Raw genomic sequence first — 22,672 nt, forward strand, 5'->3', positions numbered from 1 at the left:
GTTTGTGGGCTTTTTGGTGTTTTGGTGGGTGTGTGTTGGTTGGGTTGTTTTGTTTTGTTTCAGTTTTTTTAAGGTCACAGTCAGGATTAGAGTGACTGAATGCCTGACTACAAGCCTGCACAGATTCCCTGGCTTGTCACTTGTGCAGGCTGAATTCCAATGAATAGAGACCTCTGTTCAGTAATTTTAAATAATCCCATAAAACATCCATATATATTCATCCTGTGAAAACTACTTGTTGATGTTGACAATGGCTTTTTCCTCTCTCTTCCTTTAGACAGCTTGCTTCCGAGAGGAGAGAAATGTGCTCGTGAATGGAGATTGTCAGTGGATTACTACGTTGCACTATGCCTTTCAAGACGAGAACTATTTGGTATGTTTGATTCATCAGCAAATAAAAACTTTAGGTTATGAAAAAACTTTATTTTTGGTGCATTTAAGGATATTTGTGCAATAAATCAGTCCACCTCATGCCTCAAAAGTGTTTCAACATTCTTGTTTTCTCCTCGAAGAGAAACTTCAAACGGACTGACTGTAATTCCAGGAGAGTGAGAAAGACTTGTAGTACTATGGTATATAGAGGTTTGGTTAAGCACTTTATATTAACTAATCTACCCTTGCATAAAATATGTCATGCTTAAGTTTAATGTTTTGGATAACACTGCAGTTAAATAATTTGGGAGGAGTTAACCCTGTGAAAGTAAAGAATATTTTTATTTTATTTTAAACTTTAAGAATGTCTTTTGAAGCAAGAGTTTGTTTTAAAATGGCAAAAGGAATTTAAAATTTTATTTAAAAAAATATTAAACTGGTATTTTAAAGGCCTCAGGAAAAAAAATAGCCTATTTCTTAAAAGTATTTAAATAAAATATGTTTATAAAGAAAGTCATTACTCCTGTTATGTTTTTTTAATGGTGGGTTACTAGAACTATAACATATAAGCTATGTCACTATAGTCACAGAAATCAGGAGAGTACTGGTCAGGAGCAAAGTCAGTAAAGCCCCAATGTACTGCAATATACTGAACCATACAGTAACAAATGGTTACTTGAGGCTGCATTTGCAAACCTGCTATTTCTGTAACAACTGACACAGTTGTAATGTGAAAGTTTTCACCTTCTTAATGCTTTTTAGAGAGTACCACAGTAGCAAGTCATGGTTATAAATAAGAAAAAAAATGTATTGATAAAAGGCTGTCAGCAAGTTCAGGAACTGAGTATATGAAAGAGGAGATACTCAAAACGTTTTCACAGGTGCTGAAACAAAACAATTATTTTGACTGTCATGTTAAAAGTATTTTCAGAATAACAAGCACATTGTAAGCAAATAAGTAGTCGGGTCTTACCCTCATTTGCAAGCTATTTCTATTGAATGCTTTGTGATAGATCCAGATTTTCAACCTCTCAAAGTTTAGTCATCTCTGGCACTGCCTCATGAAGATAGCTCATAATTTCAAATTCCCTTGGAACCAAACAGCCTTCAGACTTGCATAAAAATAACCTAAGACATCCTGTAAAGTATTTCCAAGTAGCTTGTAAGAATGGAGCTACCTAACAAAAAATTGTTAACTGTGCAAGATAGCAAGCAGTAGCAATGACAGTATAGAGATGGTTCTAGCGTTGCCAATACCGTTTTATACAAATCTGTTCCAATAAGCTATAGCAGTATAATACAGTTCTTTTCCTCAAGTTCCCAAAGACATTTAGATGTTGAACTTTCACTCGACAGCAGAATTAGACATCTAGCATCTAATTTAAGATCCAGTATCTCAGAAAGCAACAACTCTGCCTAGCAGCCAAAGTCAGCAGATTCCCAGCTTGCCTGAGGTCTGGCTCTGTGTGTGCTGAGATGCTGCCTTCCAATTTGGTTTGTTTGTTACTCAGCATCCATCTTATGTAAATGTCTGGTGCTCACAGATGGAGTGTGTCTGCATCTCAGTCACTCTATTGTAAATGATGCGTGAAGAAAAGGTGAAACACGTTAGGAAGTGACTTTCATCCAAGAACCTGGGCAGAAGGTTCTCTTCCATAATATCTTAGTGCTTCACTTGTCCAGGGGCTAAAAGATCTCTGCTCATCTTGAAGAAGTTTATATCCACGTTTTTGCACATCTTGGGAGAGTGCTGCCATGTTACAGAACCTGGGCAGGTTGGGTTTATTTTTCAGTTGTGCTGTGCATCCTTGATCATTGTAGAATGGAATGTAAAGCTGAGAACAAAACAAGAACAGGCAAGAGAGCTTGGTTCTTCAACCTAGAGTGGACATCGGTCCTCTGAAAGAGAAAGCTCTAGGTTCTGGTATCTGCTCCCAGTGATGTTTGTGCATTATAGCTAGTGATTCTTAAATGCAAAACCACGTAAGCTAACCCTGAAGCAGAGAGAGAACCTTGGTGTCTTCCCACACCTAGGGCTTTGCCATCCTCCTCTGGCTGCATGATAAAGGGTTCTGAACAAGACAAATAAAAAGAAGGTAAGATGTTAAGGTAGAAAAGTAGTAGGTGCCCTTGAGAGTCTAGAATTAATTGAGGTTTCATTCCCTCTATTTAATATTAGTAGAATATGTGATGATGCAGAACTTAAGTATAAGCAAGAAACACAAAATTCTATGAAATGTATATGTTCTGGGGTTCGTTTTCTGGTTCTGCTCCTGTAGTTTTAAAATGTTTGAGAGGCAAATACACCATGTGGTACTGTTTTCTAAACAGCCAACTCCTAAATGACATTATATGGAAATGCTAGCATGGCTTTTTTCTGGTTCTTAGAAAGCTTTCGTAGAGACAGTTTGAGTCAAGATGGGTTAAGTAAACCTTTTGTGATTTTGCTGAAGCAGATATGGTGTAGGTGAAACATAGTCCATGAATATTAGAAACATGTATGGGACCTGAAGTTCTTAATCTCTTCCAGATTAAAATCTTTTAGTTTTCTTGTGACTTACCAGAATAATTTTCTTTCAGTCTTATTCATGAAGAAGGGCATATGTGTGTTTGTCTGTTGTCAGCTTCTTAAAGGCATCTGAGTATTCATAAGAGTATTATGATGTATTTTTTTCCTTTGATTTCCAACTGCTGTCCCTATTTGATGTAGTCACTTCCCTAGAAGAAATGCAATACCGCTAGATTTCAGCATCAGAATAGCCTTTATTTTAACCCCATGTGAAGGGAGAAGTGCCTCCTGGCAAGAAGATCGTTGTGAATTGGAAGATGAATAAAATTTGACTTTCTTACAGAAGAGGTCTCACAACCTTCCTCTGATCCAAGTGCCTCATTTCATGGGTCAGCTGAGTTCTTGCTGAGTTATGAACGCTGTGGAAGCTGAGGGAAGTGCATTACCTTGTCTCTGACAGGCAGGATATTTCAGCTCCCACAGAAGCCTCTATAAGCTCTCTTAGCCTTGAATTTGAGAGAAAATACTTTAATACAATATCCCTTTTAAAACATTGCTGGTTCCTGTCTGTAGCTTTTTGTTTTCAAATGTAATTGTTGCATGTCTACAGTGTTCCAACACACGTTTAAAATTCCTTGATGGGTTGTGCAATATGAACGGATTGATTTCAACATAAGTGATGAAATTTGCCTATCAGATTAAGCTATAATTTGAATAAGATGGAGAAAAATATCACAACCTGTGCCTTTCAGAGTTGCTTTTTTAAGCCAAAAGATAGTGAGATAGTATTCCACTTTATGTTCCTTTGGGTTCCTATCTTCTTTAATTTGCTTCCCTTGTGGAAGATGAATCTGTGGCAGGGACAGTGGATTGTAGGTTGTTTTACCTTGAGGAGAAAAATAAGATGACTGCTTTGGGAAGTTAATTCCAGAATAAGCAAAGTTATTCCTAAAACCACTTATCAAATCATCTTGGGAAGCATGGAACAAAATGGCTCAAGACTGGTAGTACTAGATAAAGTCATTATACCTGAAGTGATGGTCTGGATTTAGGTGGATATTGCTAGGAAATAACTATAGTGCAATCCTCAGTTGGTGGTATAAGAAACAAATAGCAAGTCTGAGTCCTTTTCTTTCATGTTACCCTATCTGTGTTCGTCCTTTCCATGGAGAGGATAATGGCTGATTGGCCTAGGAGGCTGTTTACTTTTTCATTGAAATATATTCAAAAGAACATTAATGTTTGATTTTTTTGTTTGTTTGTTTGTTTGGGATTTTGTTGTTGTTGTTGTTTTAATTTCCCACTGTAGTGCCTTTGGCTTGACAGTGCTTCTGGCTTGTCATGGGCATCCCTAATGTATCGTGTCATCAAGCTCTTGCCAGCTATGTTATGCATCCATGATGTGGCATGTGCCAAGATAAATATTTGAAGATGTTGATGTGATAAGTTCCACTTTTGGAACCACTAGTAGTATTGAAATGGTACCAAAACTAAAAAGAGTAATGAAATGTATATTTTATACTAAGCTGCATCAAGTACTGTTTTTAAATATGTTTTTTTCTTCCTGCATCCTCTGGAAGTTCTCACCTTAAGGGTTGATAACCTACAGTAGTTTTGGTGATGTTAGATCATTTTCTTTGTGTGACACTGTAGTTAAGACAAATAAACTCGCCCCAATTTACTTGTTTGTTGCTGCTGTATCTTGGGTGTTTGGTTTTTTTTTTTTTATGGTGAGAACTGAATGCTGATGTGTCATCCTTACTGTTATTATTAAAGGAATATGATATCTTTTTAAACTAAATAAGCAAATAAAAGTAATGCAAAAGATTACTAATTTTGACTACTTTCCCCAGGTACAGAAAAAAATTAGTGAAAGAGTTTTTTTCAGGGGTTAACTGATAAACTTTAATTTTTTTTTCTTACCAGCTGTCTCTCAGTACTTGACTGCTTTATTTCTCCCTTTTCAGTACCTAGTGATGGACTACTATGTTGGTGGTGACTTACTGACGCTTCTCAGTAAGTTTGAAGACAAGCTTCCTGAAGATATGGCTAGGTTCTACATTGGTGAAATGGTGCTTGCTATACATTCCATACATGAGCTGCATTATGTGCACAGGTAAAATACCGTCTCACTTGGCAAAAAATACATGCACAGTTATATGAAGCTAATTGTAAAGATACTGCTATGTATACAGATGGACACAGTAGCCACAGGCAAACTACTGTGGGTACTTGCTTACTATATACTGTAAAATACCTGTATAAGCTATTACACTTTAAATATCAAGTTTTGATGGATTGATATTAGAAGCAGTGACGTTTATCTGACTAAGCTTTTACTAAAGCTTCTATTTTTAATCAGGCTTCTTGACTTATTCTCAATTCACTTCATGAATATTTATCTGCCTTTGTCCAAGTCAGCCAAAAGTTTGAAGCAGTTTGAATTCTCTGCAAAAGTTTAGACATTCTGCAAAATTTACGCACAGTAAGACCATGATAACATTAATGCATCTATTTACCTGAGGTCATCCTCAAACGGTTTTTGTAATGAGTGGTATGTGCTGGTCTAGTTGTTTCTGTGCACAGGTTTTATATTCCGGCTCAGTGCCTACCATCATGTTAACTTAGGTTGTGTTCTGTAGTAGTTAAGAGTATATAATATTCCTCATTCTCTGTCAGAGGAAACAGGTCAGGAAGGTAGAGTACACTTTGTGTGATGCTTTTTTGGCTGCTTCTTGGAACAGCTGTTTTAGAAGAGCTGTGAGTAGTGCAAGGGAGGCATTTGATAAATATTTTTTCATCATTGTAAGAGTCTTGATCGGGAGAATTTCTATCCTTTGTTTGCTTTTCAGATTTAACAACTGTGTATGAGATGTCAATTAGAAACCAAAATTATACTAATTCTGGAAACCTTTGCAGTTGTCTCTTTATATGCTGACTTTATAGCTTGATTTCAATAAACAGAGAAGTTAGAAAATACAGAGTGTGAGAGCAGTGAGGTTTTTCAGTTAACTGAATACTGCTTATGGCTGTATGTGTAGGTTCACAGTAGGTCACTGAAAGTCCCAGCTCAGGAGAAGTGGACTTCATACTAGCATTGTATCTGACTTGGCAGGTCCCTCTCGGCCAGGTCCCTTTACCTCTTTATGCCTTTATTTCTTAGACTGTGAAATAAAGACAGTTTTACTGTCTCTTTTGTGAAATTTATGGGTGAAAACCAAATTGAGGTGATTTTTATTTACAATCATTGTTTAAAAGACACAGGGAATTCTCAGACTATAAAACTTTGAATTCTTCTGTTCAGACTTCGATCACTGTTTCAAAAATTAAAAAAAGAAAAGATGCATAAATTCTAATATGCCTGTGAGTGAATGTGGACAATATGTGGGGATATAAAAATGTTACAGACTCAGAGAAGTTCACCAGAGGCACCATTGCACCCATTTCTGAGGAAAGTGGCCTGACTAACTGACCAGCTATACCTTTGCATGAGACTGAATGAATGTCTGTTGTGGCAATAGGAATGAATGGCTCTGAGGCCAAAACATACGCTTTGAATAGGAGATATATGAATGCCCAAGAAATTACTGCTTGGCAACTGGAATGGATTAGGAGGAAGCATGATTGCTCTGGAGAGGATTTCAAGGACCCTTTAAAGGCTTATATGACCTGTTAGCTGTAGATAGGAAACAGTAGAGCTCAGAGATGAGGCATTAAGCTTTTCTGAACAGAAACAGTGTTCCCTTAGGCAAGCGAGATCTGCATGCAAAGCAGAAAAGAGGAGATGTGTTGGATGAGATTGGTTCATGCTTCGAGTGGCACTGTGAGTGGTGTTCTTTAAAAAACAAACAAACAAACAAATTGGTGTATAGTTGTATATAAGCTTTAATAGTTCTCTGCACCTACTGAGCTTGACTTGTGGTCATTGGCCTGTAAGGAAATGTTGACAATAGCTGGAACTGGAATGTATGGAATAAGTTTAACAGTAGAAAATTACTAAAGAGTTTATCGGGAAAGCATAGTGAGATGGTCTAATCTTCTGTGTTAATGCATATTTTTCTGTATTACAACAAGTAAGTATGCATTTAATTTATGTTGACGGGCATAGATTAGCATTTACTATTTTGTCTTAATACGGCTAATGAGCAACAGTATTAGTGAAGTTTTCAGTAATTAATTTCAAAGCATTAGCCCTTGGTTAAAAAGTGTTAATCCAAGTTTGTGTTTGAAAAATTTATCAGATTGGCAGGTTTTTTACACATATGAGGACCCTTTGTTAAACCTATCATGGTTTTTCTCATAAGTCTCCTCAGGTGTGAAACTCTGTAATTCAGCATCTTAAAAATCAGACATTGTCAGGTTACACATCTATGTAGCAAGGTGTATTACAGCACTTTTTTTTCTTTGTTCCTAGTAATTCTAGTCTCTCAAAAATTAAGCTGAAGCTATTGTACAATTTTTAAGTTTTTGAGCATTTGAAAAGAAATACAGGATTTTATGGTGCAACAAGACTGGTGGGTTTAAGGTAAAGCACATGTGGTTTTATTTATTACTAATAGATAGTATTATTTAAGTAAATATGATATCTAAAAACCCCCATCAAATCAGCACATTTATAGGCTTGGTTATCCTTTTTGGCTATCTCAGATAAATAATAATATTTCAGAATAGCATGATGATATGCTGCCATGTTGGGAGCTGATCCTGGATAGTGTTGGGTAAAGAAAGGCAAGAAGACTGGTGTATGTTACCTTGGAAGACATGGATGTTCTCCTTTTTAGCCTGCAGAATTGATGCATAACTGAGTTGGTTTTGTTTTCTGCACTTGCTCTTCTCTCTTCCTTTCTTGTCACCTTCCCAACATCTTGGCTAGGTGCTCTTAAAATCATTTGGGATATTTTGAAGCTATTAATAAAAAAAAACCCAAACAGCATAATATGTATTGGGACTGTCTTATTATGTTGTCTGGATGATTGATCTTTTACTGATACTTTACTTTGTGTGAATTTGAGTACAAAGTGGTGAAATAAAATGTGGTTAATCAGCAGACTAAATTCAATTAACGTGCTCTTTAGTAAATCCTTTTTGCCTACCTTCCTGATATCAAAAAGAATATCAAGTAATGAGCTAGAATGAAATTGGAATCTTAGTTCCATGTCATTTAGTAGCCTTAGCATGCTGTATATCATTTTAGCATGCTGTATATCATTTTATAACCTGCTATATATGTGTAAGAATAGGAAAAAAACTGTTTGATATTGGAGACTTTCTAATGTTACTGTATCCTGTTGAAATGGCATTGCCCTGATCCCAGAGCTGGGGGAATTCAGTGGCTTGCAGAGTAACTGCCACATGTAGATGGGATGCAAAAGTCTTTAGGTGTCCGTAGAACCAAATGTGCTGTGCAATAGTGTATAGAAAGTCTTGAATAGCAAATGAAAAATAATGGCCAACAGAAATGCTGGACAAAATTTAGAGAATCAGTAAAAAAAAAAATAAATCTTCCTAGATAAGAAGCTAGGATTTAGTTATTAAGTCTCGGTAAAAAACATGAGATTAAAATATTGCCTTTTCTCTTTTATCTATCTTGCTTGTAAACAGTATATTGTGATGCATATAATCTTGAAATTATGTTGGTGAAGTAAACTGCCTATCTTTTACAGTCAGTATGACTCACTGTAATTATTCTGCTTGGTTATTTGACCATTCAGAGTTCAACTTTGATGAGCTTGAAAAACTGATGTAATCTAAAGCTTCAATATTGTGGGCAAAGTTTTAATTTGGGCAGGAGGAGACAGTCGTAAGTAGTGCAGTAAAAAGAGTTTGCATCAGTGGATATCCAACATAAAATTCTTTGTTCTTCTGATGCAAGATTAATCTTTACAAGCAGAGCTAATACTATATATTTAAATCTTCTCACTTCTTTCTATTGTAACAGGGACATAAAGCCTGATAATGTTCTTTTGGACATGAATGGTCACATACGACTGGCAGACTTTGGGTCCTGTCTGAAAATGAGTGAAGATGGCACAGTATGTATGAAGAAAAATTTAATCGGGTCACTGGTAGTGGGACTTCGTGAGTGAGTTCCTGGTCTTAAAGCTATTAGACATTGTGAGCATGCATCAGGGAGGTGATAGATTGTAAGCTTATTGACATGCTAAAAATTAAGGGAAGAGTATAATTCAACATACTTCTAAAAACGTTTTTGACATCTTCATCTCCCTGTTTTACAGGTTGCTACCGTTTAAAGTTATTCTTTGCTATGTTTTTCTGTCTTTCATGTTTTCTTCTACTGGCTATTTCAGTTCTCATGAGATTATTATGAACTGTCCAAACACCCTTTGTTCAAAAAGGATAGAAATTTGATACTAATTATGTATTGGAATCACAGGTGACCAGGAACCTAGAAGCCGTGACAGACTTGAAGTATAAGTCATCCAAAATGAGGACATAACTAAGCACAACAGGAACTTAATCTGGCTACTGCTGTAAAAGACCATAAAAAACGTTTCTATAAATACACTAACAACAAAAAGAGGTCTAAGGAGTATCTCCATCCCTCATTGGATGCAGTGGGAAACAGGGTGACAAAGGATGAGGAAAAGGCTGAGGTACTTAATGCCTACTTTGTCTCAGTCTTTAATAGTAAGATCAGTTGTTCCTCAGGTGCCCAGCGCCCTGAGCTGGAAGACAGGGACGAGGAGCAGAATGAAGCCCCCATAATCCCAGGGGAAATGGTTAGCAACCAGCTACACCACTTAAGACACACACAAGTCTATGGGGCTGGATGGGATCCACCCAAGGGTACTGAGGGAGCTGGTGGAAGTGCTCACCAAGCCACTTTCAATCATTTATCAGCAGTCCTGGCTAACCGGGGAGGTCCCAGTTGACTGGAGGTTAGCAAATGTGATGCCCATCTACAAGAAGGGCCGGAAGGAGGATCCAGGGAACTACAGGACTGTCAGTCTGACCTCGGTGCCGGGAAGGTAATGGAGCAGATCATCTTGAGTGCCATCAACACGGCATGTACAGGACAACAAGGCGATCGGGCCCAGGCAGCATGGGTTTATGAAAGGCAGGTCCTGCTTGACTAACCTGATCTCCTTCCATGACAAGGTGACCCACTTAGAGGATGAGGGAAAGGCTGTGGATGTTGACTACCTAGACTTTAATGAAGCCTTTGACACCGTTTCCCACAGCATTCTTCTGGAGAAACTGGCTGCTCATGGCTTGGACGGGCGTACTCTTTGCTGGATAAAAAAATGGCTGGGTGCCTGGGCCCAAAGAGTGGTGGTGAATGGAGTTAAATCCACTTGGCAGCTGGTCATAAGTGGTGTTCCCCAGGGCTCAGTATTGGGGCCATTTTAATATCTTCAGTAACAATCTGGATGAGGGAATTGAGTGCGCCCTCAGTAAGTTTGCAGGTGACACCAAGTTGGGCGGGAGTGTTGATCTGCTTGAGGGTGGGAAGGTTCTACAGAGGGATCTGGACAGGCTGGATCGATGGGCTGAGGCCAACTGTATGAGGTTCAACAAGGCTAAATGTCGGGCCCTGCATTTAGGTCACAACAACCCCATGGAATGCTACAGGCTTGGGGTAGAGTGGCTGGAAAGCTGCCCGGTGGAAAAGGACCTGGGGGTGTCGGTCAACAGCCGGCTGAGTATGAGCCAGCAGTGTGCCCAGGTGGCCAAGAAGGCCAACAGCATCCTGGCTTGTATCAGAAATAGTGTGGCCAGCAGGAGCAGGGAAGTGATCGTCCCCCTGTACTGGGCACTGGTGAGGCCGCACCTCGAGTGCTGTGTTCAGTTTTGGGCCCCTCACTACAGGAAAGACACTGAGGTGCTGGAGCGTGTCCAGAGAAGGGCAACGAAGCTGATGAAGGTCTGGAGCCCAAGCCTTATGAGGAGCGGCTGAGGGAACTGGGGTTGTTCAGCCTGAAGAAAAGGAGGCTGGAGGGAGCCCTTATCGCTCTCTACAACTGCCTGAAAGGAGGTTGTAGCGAGGTGGGTGTCGGTCTCTTCTCCCAAGTAACAAACGATAGCGTGAGAGGATACGGCCTCAAGTTGCGCCAGGGGAGGTTCAGATTGGATATCAGGAAAAATTTCTTCACTGAAAGGGTTGTCAAGCATTGGAACAGGCTGCCCAGGGAAGCAGTGGAGTCACCATCCCTGGAGGTATTTAAATATGTGTAGATGTGGTGCTTAGGGACATGGTTTAGTGGTGGACTTGGCAGTGTTAGGTTAACAGTTGGACTTGATGATCTTAAAGGTCCTTTCCAACCTAAATGATTCTATGATTCTATAATTAAAAAACGGTTTGTTTTATATGCTTTTTACAAATGGAACAGCAACGTTATGATAAGTGGCCATCTTGTCCACCAGATTGGATACACCCCTAAAAGCTAAATCACTCGTGATGGATTTTGTTTGTTTTGCCTAGTTTTGGGTGCTTCCAGGGGTTCCAGTCCTGCCAAGGTATGGCATGCAACATCATTCACCAATTTTGGCACAAACTCAGGTCTTGGTGACATTCTTTAGCCATAAAATGCCTGCTAAGGATTTACCATGTAACATACAAAATAATTTGGAAGGAGCCATTGTAACTCTGTGTGAAACCTGAGAACACGTTCCTAGAGGTTAGAGCTGCTCTGCCACTGCCCTGATGGTCCAGGCTTCCCTAGTACTTGGGTGCACGACAATTCCCCACCTTACCCCTGTATTGCAACCAGTTACACATTATGCAATAAGCATTAAACCAATTTCTGTCATACTAAAAATAGGGGACTACTTGCCCGAGCACCTTGTTTTGTGATCTTCAAATGAAACTGTAAAATTTGGTCATATGACTTGAACTTCCTACTTACTAATTTTTCAGTTCAACTTCTGGCAGCCAATTGCAATTTTGAAGTATAAACAGACACAAAGGCAAAACATATTCTTCTGTTGTCTTTCTGCGTTCACAGTAGCTGTGATTATTTTGGGTTTCTACTGTGTTCAGAATAAAACTTATCAACTGATTTTATGTAGAAGTAGATCCAAACTTAATCTTTGCAGTCTTTGCTACTTTCTTAACATTTTCTTTATGTTGTTGCAGTGATTTTATAAATCTCTTCTTTTTCCAAAATCATGTTGTGGTGTCTCTGTTTGTCAGAAATACTAGTGTGTGAGTGAGGAAATTGCTGAGAGAACCTGAAATCTTACAAGAATTATTGTTTGCCTTATTTTTAAGGTACAGTCATCAGTAGCAGTGGGTACACCTGACTACATCTCCCCTGAGATACTGCAAGCAATGGAAGATGGAATGGGAAAATATGGGCCTGAATGTGACTGGTGGTCGTTGGGTGTCTGCATGTATGAAATGCTGTATGGTGAAACACCCTTTTATGCAGAGTCGTTAGTGGAAACCTATGGGAAGATTATGAATCATGAAGTAAGAGCTATATTAAATCTCTGTGTACTCACGGAGTTTATAATGTTTACAGATAAACTGTTATCACTGAAAGATACTGAAGTGATAGTAGGTCTTTGCTTTTTCAGTGTTTTAGAACCATATTGTGTAGGTTTGTTGGTTCAGGTTTATAGGAACATTTGCTTCTCTGAACTGCAGAAATTGAATTCTTTGTCAAATTGAAATTTTTCTCTAAATGCTGACGTTGTTCTTGTTGGAAAACCTAAGCAGTCATCACAAAATCGAAATAAAAACCAACTCTCGTGTTGGGCCCATTGAAAGTTTCCTCTGGACGGTGAAGGAGAAATGAAGTAATGCATTATTTACACAGCTGTGCACATTTTCTGTCACACTGGTAACAGTACAAAAAAGGGAAAAGGCAAGTCAACCAGTGTAGACATGAGCTGCATGAAGAACATGAGGTAGGGGGGTTTGTCCAGAGTCAAAGTGGTAGACAAGTGTTGGAACTTCTGGGTGCATTTTGAACATCAGAGAAGTAAGAACACCAGTTGATGGTGTCCTTTCAAGAGCTGTATTAGGAGGATGTGTTTAGGTGCATACTCATCCTAGGTAGCCAGAAGCTATTGCATAGGGTGTGTTGTTGCATTTTCTTCTCCCCAGGATGCGTGCAGTTTACTGGTGTTTACAAAGCTGTGCTCTCATGGTGAAGCAGTGATGGATAATATGTGAAATCCTTGCCAGAGCTGACACCCTTGCTGTGATGAATATTAATCTCTCTCTTGCTTTAATTTCTTCAACGAACTAACTGGTTGCAAATGTAACCAGTGCAAATTCTGGCTACCTGGCTCTTAAGCTATTTGGGAGGAAGTTTGAAACTGTTGTCCTGCAGACTTAATGTTTTAATCTCATTTGGACACACAATCAATATGATTGTGTGGTTTTTAGTGAAAGTTTTAAACTTTAATTTCAATTATACTGGTTTGGTCCCTAATGATCTCATTTTAAACTTGGAAAGTTGGGGGGTTTATATATATGTAAATATGTATATGTGTGTGTATATATATGTGCATGCTATTGTCCTTTATTGAAAAAAAACCAAACCAAAAAGCCCTTTTTGACTATGCAGTGGTAGTAGTAGCAAGCTAAAATACAGAAAAAGTTTTCCCAATTTTTATCTAAAGTAATTTCAGATGTTAGTGGTAACTACAATTTTTAGATCTTCTGTTTGTTTATAATAATATAAATCTTTGCTAAATGTGGGTTATATTTTGGTAAGAAAACTAGGTATTTAACCTATAAATTAGAAAAATACATCCTTAAATAGAACAATGTTTTATAAAGAATTTACTACCGTCATGAGTTTTTAAGAATTGAAATTAATAAAATCTCAAGGAGTACATCTTCAGGAGAACAGTAGATCTGTGACTAAGAATACCAGTGAGAGTCTGCCTTTATTGTATGATCTTTAATATATTGTAGTGTGTCAAAATTCCTGTATGTCTTAAAAAAAGAAGTTTGCTTTTCCAAATAGAGTTACTGTAATTGCAGTTAGTTTCAAACAGATCTGTGTTAAACAAATTGAGAAATGATTACTTGTCCTTGAAATCCATTTTAAGACAAGTCTAACACTGAATGTATTGCATTGTGCTTTGCCGCTGCTTGCTGGAACAAGAGCAATGTTTGACTATTCACTTCCAGTTTTATTGATGTAACTTAGTATGTTCTTTTTGAAACTACTGTTGAAAGTTATGGAATGGATTCTTCCTCTAAAAATTTCTCTATTTGTTTTGTTTTCTAGGAACGATTTCAGTTTCCATCCCATGTTACAGATGTATCTGAAGAAGCAAAAGATCTTATTCAGCGACTTATCTGCAGTAGGGAACGTAGACTGGGACAGAATGGAATAGAAGATTTTAAGTCTCATGCATTTTTTGAAGGACTTAATTGGGATAACATCCGAAACCTAGAAGCACCTTACATTCCAGAAGTTAGCAGTCCTTCTGACACCTCAAACTTTGATGTAGATGATGATGTATTAAGAAATCCAGTGAGTCTGGTTTTATATATTACTAATGCAAATATGCAACCTTGCTGCACTATAAGGTAGTAGTGAGAACTTATTTCAAAATAAGTAATGTAAGAAATGAAAAATAAGTAATTTTGAATGTGAAAAATTCAAGTTTTTCATCTCTTTGGCATTTTGGGTTATCAAAAATTGTGAGCTGTTTTTCTAAATGGTAGCACTTGCCAAAATGGACTACTGTTACACAGTCAGTCAAAGTTAAAACATATTTAGGTGGGGAAAAAATGCTTAGTTGCCCTTTTAGTTTACCTTTACAAGGAGCTAGTATTTGGATTTATTCCTTTTCAAAGGTGAAAAAAAAAATAATCTGTCTTCAGAAATACACATATATTCTCCATGTAGCTTGCAGTCAGAGCTGTCCAGGTGAGAGCGCTCACACTGCTATTTCTCCACTCGCATAAGAACCAGGAGGTTGGTTTTTGGAGTGGGGACACTGGTGTTCCCCTCCTCCATTTCTGTTGTGTAGCAGTTTACAAATTTGGGTCAGGAGAAGCAGAGGGCTTAAGTGGTAATTTGTTCATCAGCTTGTGTTCCAAGAAATGAAGAGCTTTTGGCATGTTTTTTTGGTTACGTATCTTAACAGTAACTAGCATACTAAAACTAACAGCATGCATTTTGTTGCCAGGTCACCTTTAATTAGGAACTTCAAATTTCAGGTTTTCTTTTGTTGGTTGCATTATGCTTTGAACTTGTTGAAATGCTTCCAAGTGGCAGTTCAAGAGGCTCCTAAATTCTAGTCATTATATTAAGTGACCTAATCTGAAATAAAGTTCATCCAGGGACAATAGAAGGCTATACAGTGAAGCATAACTGCCAATTGTCAATTGGTATGCGCTAAGAAAAGTCTTTCCATTAGCTGTCTCTCTTTAACTGTTGAGGCTAAATCAAATGCCTTTAGCTCTGTATGGGTTCTCTTTCGGGTTTTCATGCATGTTGTTTTCATGCAGGAAGTGGTGCCACCAAGTTCTCATACAGGGTTTTCTGGATTGCATTTGCCATTCGTTGGGTTTACATACACAACTGATAGGTAAGTAAAGGATATGTTGCTCATTAAACTTGTTTCCCAAATGCAGCTAATTCTAGGAAATTCTCATTTTTATAAACACGTAGAAAGGCTGATGTCCATAGGTGTACCTATGAAAAACCTTTATCCCTTTTTTTTCCCCCAGGTTTCTGAACGTGTTTTGATCATGCTTGTCAAGATTAGATGCTTTTGTATTTAATATTTTATCTATTTGAAATAAATGAAAGTTAAGGGACTAGACATGTCACTTGCAGTTGGGTAGAAACTTGCTGTTCCTGCACTGAGAGGCTGAGAGCAAGTCTTGTCCACATTGCACATCTGCCAGGAACAGTTCAGGATTAGCTCATTGCTCCGAAGTCCTGCTGGTAGTTAACATAGATGGTTCTGAGCATGGTCAAAGTGGCTCACTTTGCACATCTTTGAAATGACCTCCATCTGACTTCAGAGATCCCTCAAACATATACTTGTCTCTGATCTTAAGGTTATGCTGCCCTGTTTGTTATTCCGTTATTTCCCTTTGCTGGGGTTTGTTACCCCGTGCAATACTATTTCAGAAAGAACCCAGTACACTCATCCTTTTCAGGGTGAGATCATATGGCTTAACTTAAATCCATCTTTGTCACATTTTAAACTAAACTTTTGGGTTTGTTTCTCAGCTCTCAGTGCAGGTACATTTACCTGCTTACTTCGCTGTCAGGTAGAAGTAACCTTTGGCATAGGAGAGTTAACATTTTCAGTTATTTAGGCAGTTTCTAAACTAAATGTACGTCCACATCATTGAAGTCCTGAATGCAGGTATCTTCATTCTACAGCAGCATACACAGTAGCTAGGGAATAATAACTTTATCTACCCTGACAGTTGTCTCAACAGTAAAAATTACTGCACTAATTGTTCATGTAAATTTGAGGTGCGTATTTGGTGGAATCGCAGCATGTCACTGCTGTAGATTGCTGTGAGTATTTATTAAAATGTTCTAACTTATGTATTTGTTTTCAGCTCTTTATCTGATAGAGGCACTTTAAAGAGTGCGATGCAGTCTGACACTGTAACCAAAGATATGGATGTACAGCGTGACTTAAAGAACACTTCACAAATAGAAGGCTATGAAAAGAAAATACGGAAGTTAGAGCAAGAAAAGCAGGATTTGAACAGAAAACTGCAAGGTTAGTGATTTATATTTGTTCGGATTCTTAGTTCTGTTCATTAGGAGGAATTGGAGTGTATTTTATTGAAAACCTTTTCCTTCCTCTTCTGATTTTAAGAATCTACACAGACAATGCAGAACCTCCAGGGTCCAGTGTGTGTTACAGTAAATACAAGCCGTGATAAGGAGATTAAAAAATTAAATGAAGAAATCGAACGGCTGAAGAACAAATTAACAGGTAAGCCTCTGGCATGGTAATTATAGTAATGCAATTTATTTTGCTACTCCTGGTAACATTAGGTATTGTGTTTTTGCAATAAGAAAAATTAATGTTCTTGAGGTGCTAAAAAACCAAACAGTTTTTAAAGTCTTGTTCAATATTAAGAGGCATTTCAATTTTTCCAGATGAGCACTTTTTCTTCCACTTGCTTGGCCTGATAGCATATACTAGCGTGGGGAGTCTAGAGTACAATGAATTGTATGTATGGATTCAGTTAAATATTTTGTGTGGTGTTTATTTCCCTAAAAATCTCAGGAGATCCTGTTCCCTTCTTTTTTGGGGGAGTATTGTTTTGGAGTGCTTTTACTTGGAGGCAGATGTAAGAGGCAGTGGGGAGAGAAGACTAGTTGCTCTTTAGTAACATAAGGGGATAGGTGGGGAGGATGTATAATAATAGTTCACATTTAAATGTTTCTGAGCTCCTGCTCCCTTTGTGTTTCTGTCTGGTGATGCATTAATTAGGAAGCACTGAGTATTGCAGAAAAACAAATACTGGCATCTGTCCTGAGAGAAGACTGACTCATCCATATCACTAAAAATCTGTTGCTTGACAATGCTATTAGTTTATCCATACAGAACTGTTAGCATCTAATTTTTAAGTGGGAATCAGTGATAAAATTGTAGTTTTCAATCCTGATGACTTGGCTGAGAGGTTTATAGGGGCCTGTAGAATAGCATAAGTGAGTTCAGATGCCGAGTTCCTGATGCAACTGCAGTTTGGCAATATACTCCCTTTGTAGGTGCATGCATGGCAAAAATCAGCTCAGCTCTCCTACGTAGATTATCCTTCCAAAAAAAGCTATTCTTGTGTTTTCTGGAATTAGGTTTGAGTCAAAATAGTTAGATTAAGGTGCTACTTCTGCAAATGGTTCATGTTTATCTAGCTCTTCAGCCAATGGTGTCCTGTTAAATATAAAAACTAGCAGTATGGACTGATTTTTAAAAAGAAGTAGTATTGGTTGATGTAGGGTGGGAGGACGTTTGTGCTGAAGTGATGAAAGGAATAATACTTTAATCATTGCAGCAGTGCTTGGGATCCCTGAATACATATGTCTGATTTTCCTGTGCTGCCACAGACATCAGTGGAACTTCAGAAAGTTATTCCCTGTGCAATTTCTTATTTATTTGATTAAAAGAAGTAGTAATTAAAACCAAATGGAGAATGGCGGTTCATTTTCTTACCAGCTTTTAAGATTGAGCAGAAATATATAAAGATGGTTAGTTTGTTGTGCTTAAAGATGATAATCTCAAATCAAATTTCTTTAATTATCTTTGAGAGTAAAGAGAGAACTACCAAGGAGAACATGCTGCCAGGAATATGGGCAGTTGGGTCTCCAGCCTGCCTCATGCAGGATGGTATTTCCTTCCCAGATTGTTAGTTCTTGTCTGCTCTAGGAAATAAATAGTCCTTTCATGTCTTGCTAGATGCACTAATGATTGACTGTAGCCTTGCTTGTCATATAATGAAAACTATTTAGGAGACAAATTACTAGAACTAGAATTGGAACAACTCAAGTTTATATCAATTTTTTAAAGGGCTAGAAGTTGCATTCCTCAAACCAAAGCCCTGTGCTAAGGCTTTTTTCACTTAGAGATCACAGTCTTTGGGAGGATTTCTTTAACAGGCTGAGAAAATTAATATTATTTGGTGTCAGTGCCTCAATATTACCTTAAACAGTCTAAATTCATGGGAAAGGGAAAGAAGTTGATTTTCCAAGCAAAGTGATGCCAGTTTGCTTGAGTAATGTTGCTTGCTTTATTGGTGTAAATTTGGGACCAGTTACCTTTAATGTGTATTAATCTACAGATATAAGTAAACTGGAAGGACAGCTTGCAGATGCAGTGGCTTTTCGACAAGAACATGAAGACTCTATACACAAGTTGAAAGGACTAGAAAAACAGTGCAGAGTACTGCGGCAAGAAAAGGAGGACCTTCATAAGGTATTGATCCAAACACAGATATGTTTAAAAATGATCATGTAAAGTAGTTATAGAACAGTTCTGTTGTGACTGCAATTTTAGTGTTTTAAATGCTTCTTTTTAAAACTATACCGAGATGTTAGTGAACCTGTTAATTTCATTAGCAATAGAGTAGTTTTCCAAAGCAGCACACTTTGTTTTTTTGGAAATTGATAGGCATCTCACTTATTTCAAATGTGTTCTGCCAGATGGAACAAACACTTAAAGAATGGTTTTAGTTTACCTGTTTAATTTTTCTCAACTGTTTCAGTAAAAGTCTGAGGGCAATGAAGAGAGACTTCAGGGCCTTGGGACGACTGGTGAGGGGATCAGGAGTACAAGTAGTCTTCTCTTCTATCCTTCCAGTTGCAGGGAATGATGTGGGAAGAAACAGGAGGAGCCAGCAGATCAATACCTGGCTCCAAGGCTGGTGTCACCGCCAGAATTTGGGGGATTTTGATCATGGGTCGGTTTACATGACACCAGGCCTGCTGGCGACAGACAAGGGTACACCTGTCTCAAAGGGGGAAAGGATCTTTGCACAGGAGTTAGCAGGGCTCGTTGAAAGAGCTTTAAACTAGATTTGAAGGGGAAAAGGGATAAAACCTGCTTGCTAGAGATAAGCCTGTGGTTGGCACACCAGTGTTTGAGGGATGGTGTGCTAGTGAGGTCTTGCGGTCTGCCATCACAGTGGAGGTATGGGATGGCAAGCCATGTGACAGCAAAGACACAAGGGTTATTGATGTGTTAGAAAACACAGAAGTGCCTGAGGATGGTCACGTAGGAATTAGGGCTTCTCCCCCAAAAATGGTGGCAGGATCAATAGCCCAACTGAAGTGCATCTACACCAATGCACGCAGCATGGGCAACAGGAGGAGCTGGAAGCCATTGTGCAGCAGGAAAACTATGATATAGTTGCCGTTACAGAAACATGGTGGGATGACTCCTGTAACTGGAGTGCTGCCATGGATGGCTATAAACTCTTCAGAAGGGGTTAGGCAAGGACGGAGAGGTGGTGGGGTAGCCCTGTCAGGGCGTGTTTTGACTGTCCAGAGCTTGACAGTGATGATGATAGGGTTGAGTGTTTATGGGTAAGAAGCAGGGGGAAGGCCAACAAGGCAGATATCATGGTGGGAGTCTGTTATAGACTGCCCAACCAGGATGAAGAGGCAGACAAAATATTCTAGGAGAATAGGAGAAGCAGCTAGGAGAAGTCTCACAATCGCTAGCCCTTGTTCTCGTGGGGGACTTCAACTTACCAGATGTCTGCTGGCAATACAATACAGCAGAGAGGAAACAGTCCAAGAGGTTCCTGGAGTGGTTGGAAGGTAATTTCCTGACACAGCTGGTGAGTGAGCCAACTAGGGAAGGTGCTCCGCTGGACCTGTTGTTTGCAAACAGAGGAGGACTTGCGGGTGATGTGATGGTTGGAGGCTGTCTCGGGCACAGTCATCACAAAGAGTTTTTGATTCTTGGAGAAGTAAGGAGGGGGGTCAGCAGAACTGCTACCTTGGACTTCCGAAGGGCAGATTTGGCCTGTTTCAGAGACTGTTTGGCAGAGTCCCTTGGGAGGTAGTCCTGAAGGGCAAAGGAGTCCAGGAAGGCTGGACATTCTTCAAGAGGAAATCTGAAAGGCACAGGAGCAGGCCATCCCCATGTGCTGAAAGACAAGCCAGCAGGGTAGACCAGCCTGGCTGAACAGAGAGCTTTGGCTGGAACTCCGGAAAACAGGGAGAGTTTATGGCCTTTGGAAGAAGGGGCAGGCAACTTGGGGGGCTACAAAGATGTCGTGAGGGTATGCAGGGAGAAAATTAGAAGGGCTAAAGTCCAGCTAGAACTTAATCTGGCTACTGCTGTAAAAGACAATAAAAAATGTTTCTATAAATACATTAGCAACAAAAAGAGGTCTAAGGAGTATCTCCATCCTTCATTGGATGCAGTGGGAAACAGGGTGACAAAGAATGAGGAAAAGGCTGAGGTACTTAATGCCTACTTTGTCTCAGTCTTTAATAGTAAGACCAGTTGTTTCTCAGGTGCCCAGCGCCCAACTTAAATGATTCTATGATAATATACACAGGAGTTAAACTCGGATCTATGGCTAGTCATCAGTTCTGTAGATACCAGAAAGCATATATATATCTGAAAGAGTTAATAGAGCTAGGTCACTGCTCTAACTTGAGCCCACTTACTCTTTGTAATACCAAAAGGTTAATTATTGCTTAAGGCTGAGGTTGACTTTTATGTAATTGCTGGATTTATTTACTCTTGTGTAAATTACACATTTGTTTGCTTCCTAAAGTGTAACAGTATCTTAGTGTGTCAGCAAAATATTTTGCAGTAAAGTAAATATGGGTTTGCATATACTACATACCACTTTCAATAATATCAAGAAAACTATATCTATTCAAAGAGCTAGTTTTGGAAAAGTCTAGCAACTGTATTGCTCACGTGGCATTTAGATGGACCCAAAAGTAATCCATGGGCCAAAATCTCTGGGGTTTTTGTCCACTAGAATTTAACAGCCTCTCTTCTGTCTGTTAACCACTGGTAAGGGTTATTTACCAGAGTGTATGAGTAGCGGAGAAGGAAAATCTGCTCCTTCTGGTTTGAACACATGCCTTTTGGGAAGTTGATGAATGCTCCTGCAATACTCCTACTAACGGCAGAGATTTTTAGAAGTCCCTTGGCCAGTATACATTTATTCTGTTGTCTAATTCTGCTCTTTTTCTTATTTTTTTTCTCCCATTCTCAAATGATTTTATGTAGAACATTCAGGTTTTATTTTAATCTTGTTAATTTTTGTTAACTACTTGCTGTAAAAGAAACAGCTTTTATACTTTCAGTTGAAGTATTAGAGCTTCACAGTTTGTTCTAAGGAATCTTCCTCAGTTTTCTGAAGAATTTCACAAGATTTGCTGCAGCATCTCAGTCTTGGTGTAGTATATCTGATATGTCCCTTGAATGTGCTGTCTGCTAAAACATTCCTTTAAAAAAGGTTACTGTTATGCAGGTACATGGTGGTAATCTAAAATTAAGTTATTTAGAAGTGGGGTGGCCTTGTGTAGTCAGATTTATTAGAAAAACTTCTGGTACACCAAAGACACTTTTGGAGCTGCCACATTAGAAGCAGAATAACTGCTGTCTTGGTATGTTACTGTAGCTGCTTAGCCAGGAAAAAAGAAAAAGTATAAATTAAGAATTAGAAATAATATTTAGAAGTTATGTGAGATGGTTGAGCTTTCAATGCTTATGTAGGTGCAGTTCCTTTGTTCTTGGAAAGAATATATGAAGTTCAAATGACTCTCTTTGTTACATTTTTTAATTTAAACCAGCAACTTGTAGAAGCCTCAGAGAGATTAAAGATGCAATCCAAAGAATTGAGGGATGCCCACCAACAAAGAAAGCTAGCTGTGCAGGAGTTCTCTGAGCTCAGTGAGAGGATGGGAGACTTGCGGTCTCAAAAGCAGAAGCTGTCCCGGCAACTTCGCGACAAAGAAGAAGAGGTGGAAGTGAGCATGCAGAAAATTGATGCTATGCGACAGGACATCCGTAAATCAGAGAAGATCAGAAAAGAGGTAGCTTGATAAAATAGCTAACAGCATGTTTCAGCTGCTGCTTATCCAGTATCTCATATGTGATTGTATTGAAAAATTGGGACTGTTAATGATAATTTACTTTGTCCATCTGTAAGAAATCGCCACAGTAACTCTTCCATATGACTTTGCTACAGGTCACAAAATAGATCTTGAATTTGTTTCTAAACGTTTTACTGATGTAGCAGGAAACTAACTGAGTCTTCTTTTTTTATTTGTACTCAGGCTGATTTTAGTCTGGAGGAAACTATTCTTGCTATATGCCCAGCTTCTTAGTTCTTGTGTTTTGATTCTT

General features: G+C 38.6%; 1 protein-coding gene across 13 annotated transcripts in view; it reads left to right on the plus strand.

Annotated features, from left to right (window-relative positions):
- The window catches only part of CDC42BPB (CDC42 binding protein kinase beta), a 101,741-nt gene that overhangs the window by 46,565 nt on the left and 32,504 nt on the right, over positions 1 to 22,672 (plus strand). For all 13 annotated transcript variants that reach the window (XR_012650665.1, XR_012650664.1, XM_075029780.1 and 10 more), the window contains 10 exons: positions 278 to 373; positions 4,849 to 4,997; positions 8,820 to 8,913; positions 12,114 to 12,314; positions 14,092 to 14,340; positions 15,324 to 15,403; positions 16,398 to 16,564; positions 16,664 to 16,783; positions 18,633 to 18,766; positions 22,117 to 22,359. Coding sequence is in view for 11 of the 13 variants with exons in the window: in XM_075029780.1 (XP_074885881.1) it covers positions 278 to 373; positions 4,849 to 4,997; positions 8,820 to 8,913; positions 12,114 to 12,314; positions 14,092 to 14,340; positions 15,324 to 15,403; positions 16,398 to 16,564; positions 16,664 to 16,783; positions 18,633 to 18,766; positions 22,117 to 22,359 (1,533 nt within the window). In the remaining 2 variants the exon portion in view is untranslated. The remainder of the gene's footprint in view (positions 1 to 277; positions 374 to 4,848; positions 4,998 to 8,819; positions 8,914 to 12,113; positions 12,315 to 14,091; positions 14,341 to 15,323; positions 15,404 to 16,397; positions 16,565 to 16,663; positions 16,784 to 18,632; positions 18,767 to 22,116; positions 22,360 to 22,672) is intronic.

Source organism: Buteo buteo, chromosome 6, assembly GCF_964188355.1.
Source record: "Buteo buteo chromosome 6, bButBut1.hap1.1, whole genome shotgun sequence".
NCBI classification, from domain to species: domain Eukaryota; kingdom Metazoa; phylum Chordata; class Aves; order Accipitriformes; family Accipitridae; genus Buteo; species Buteo buteo.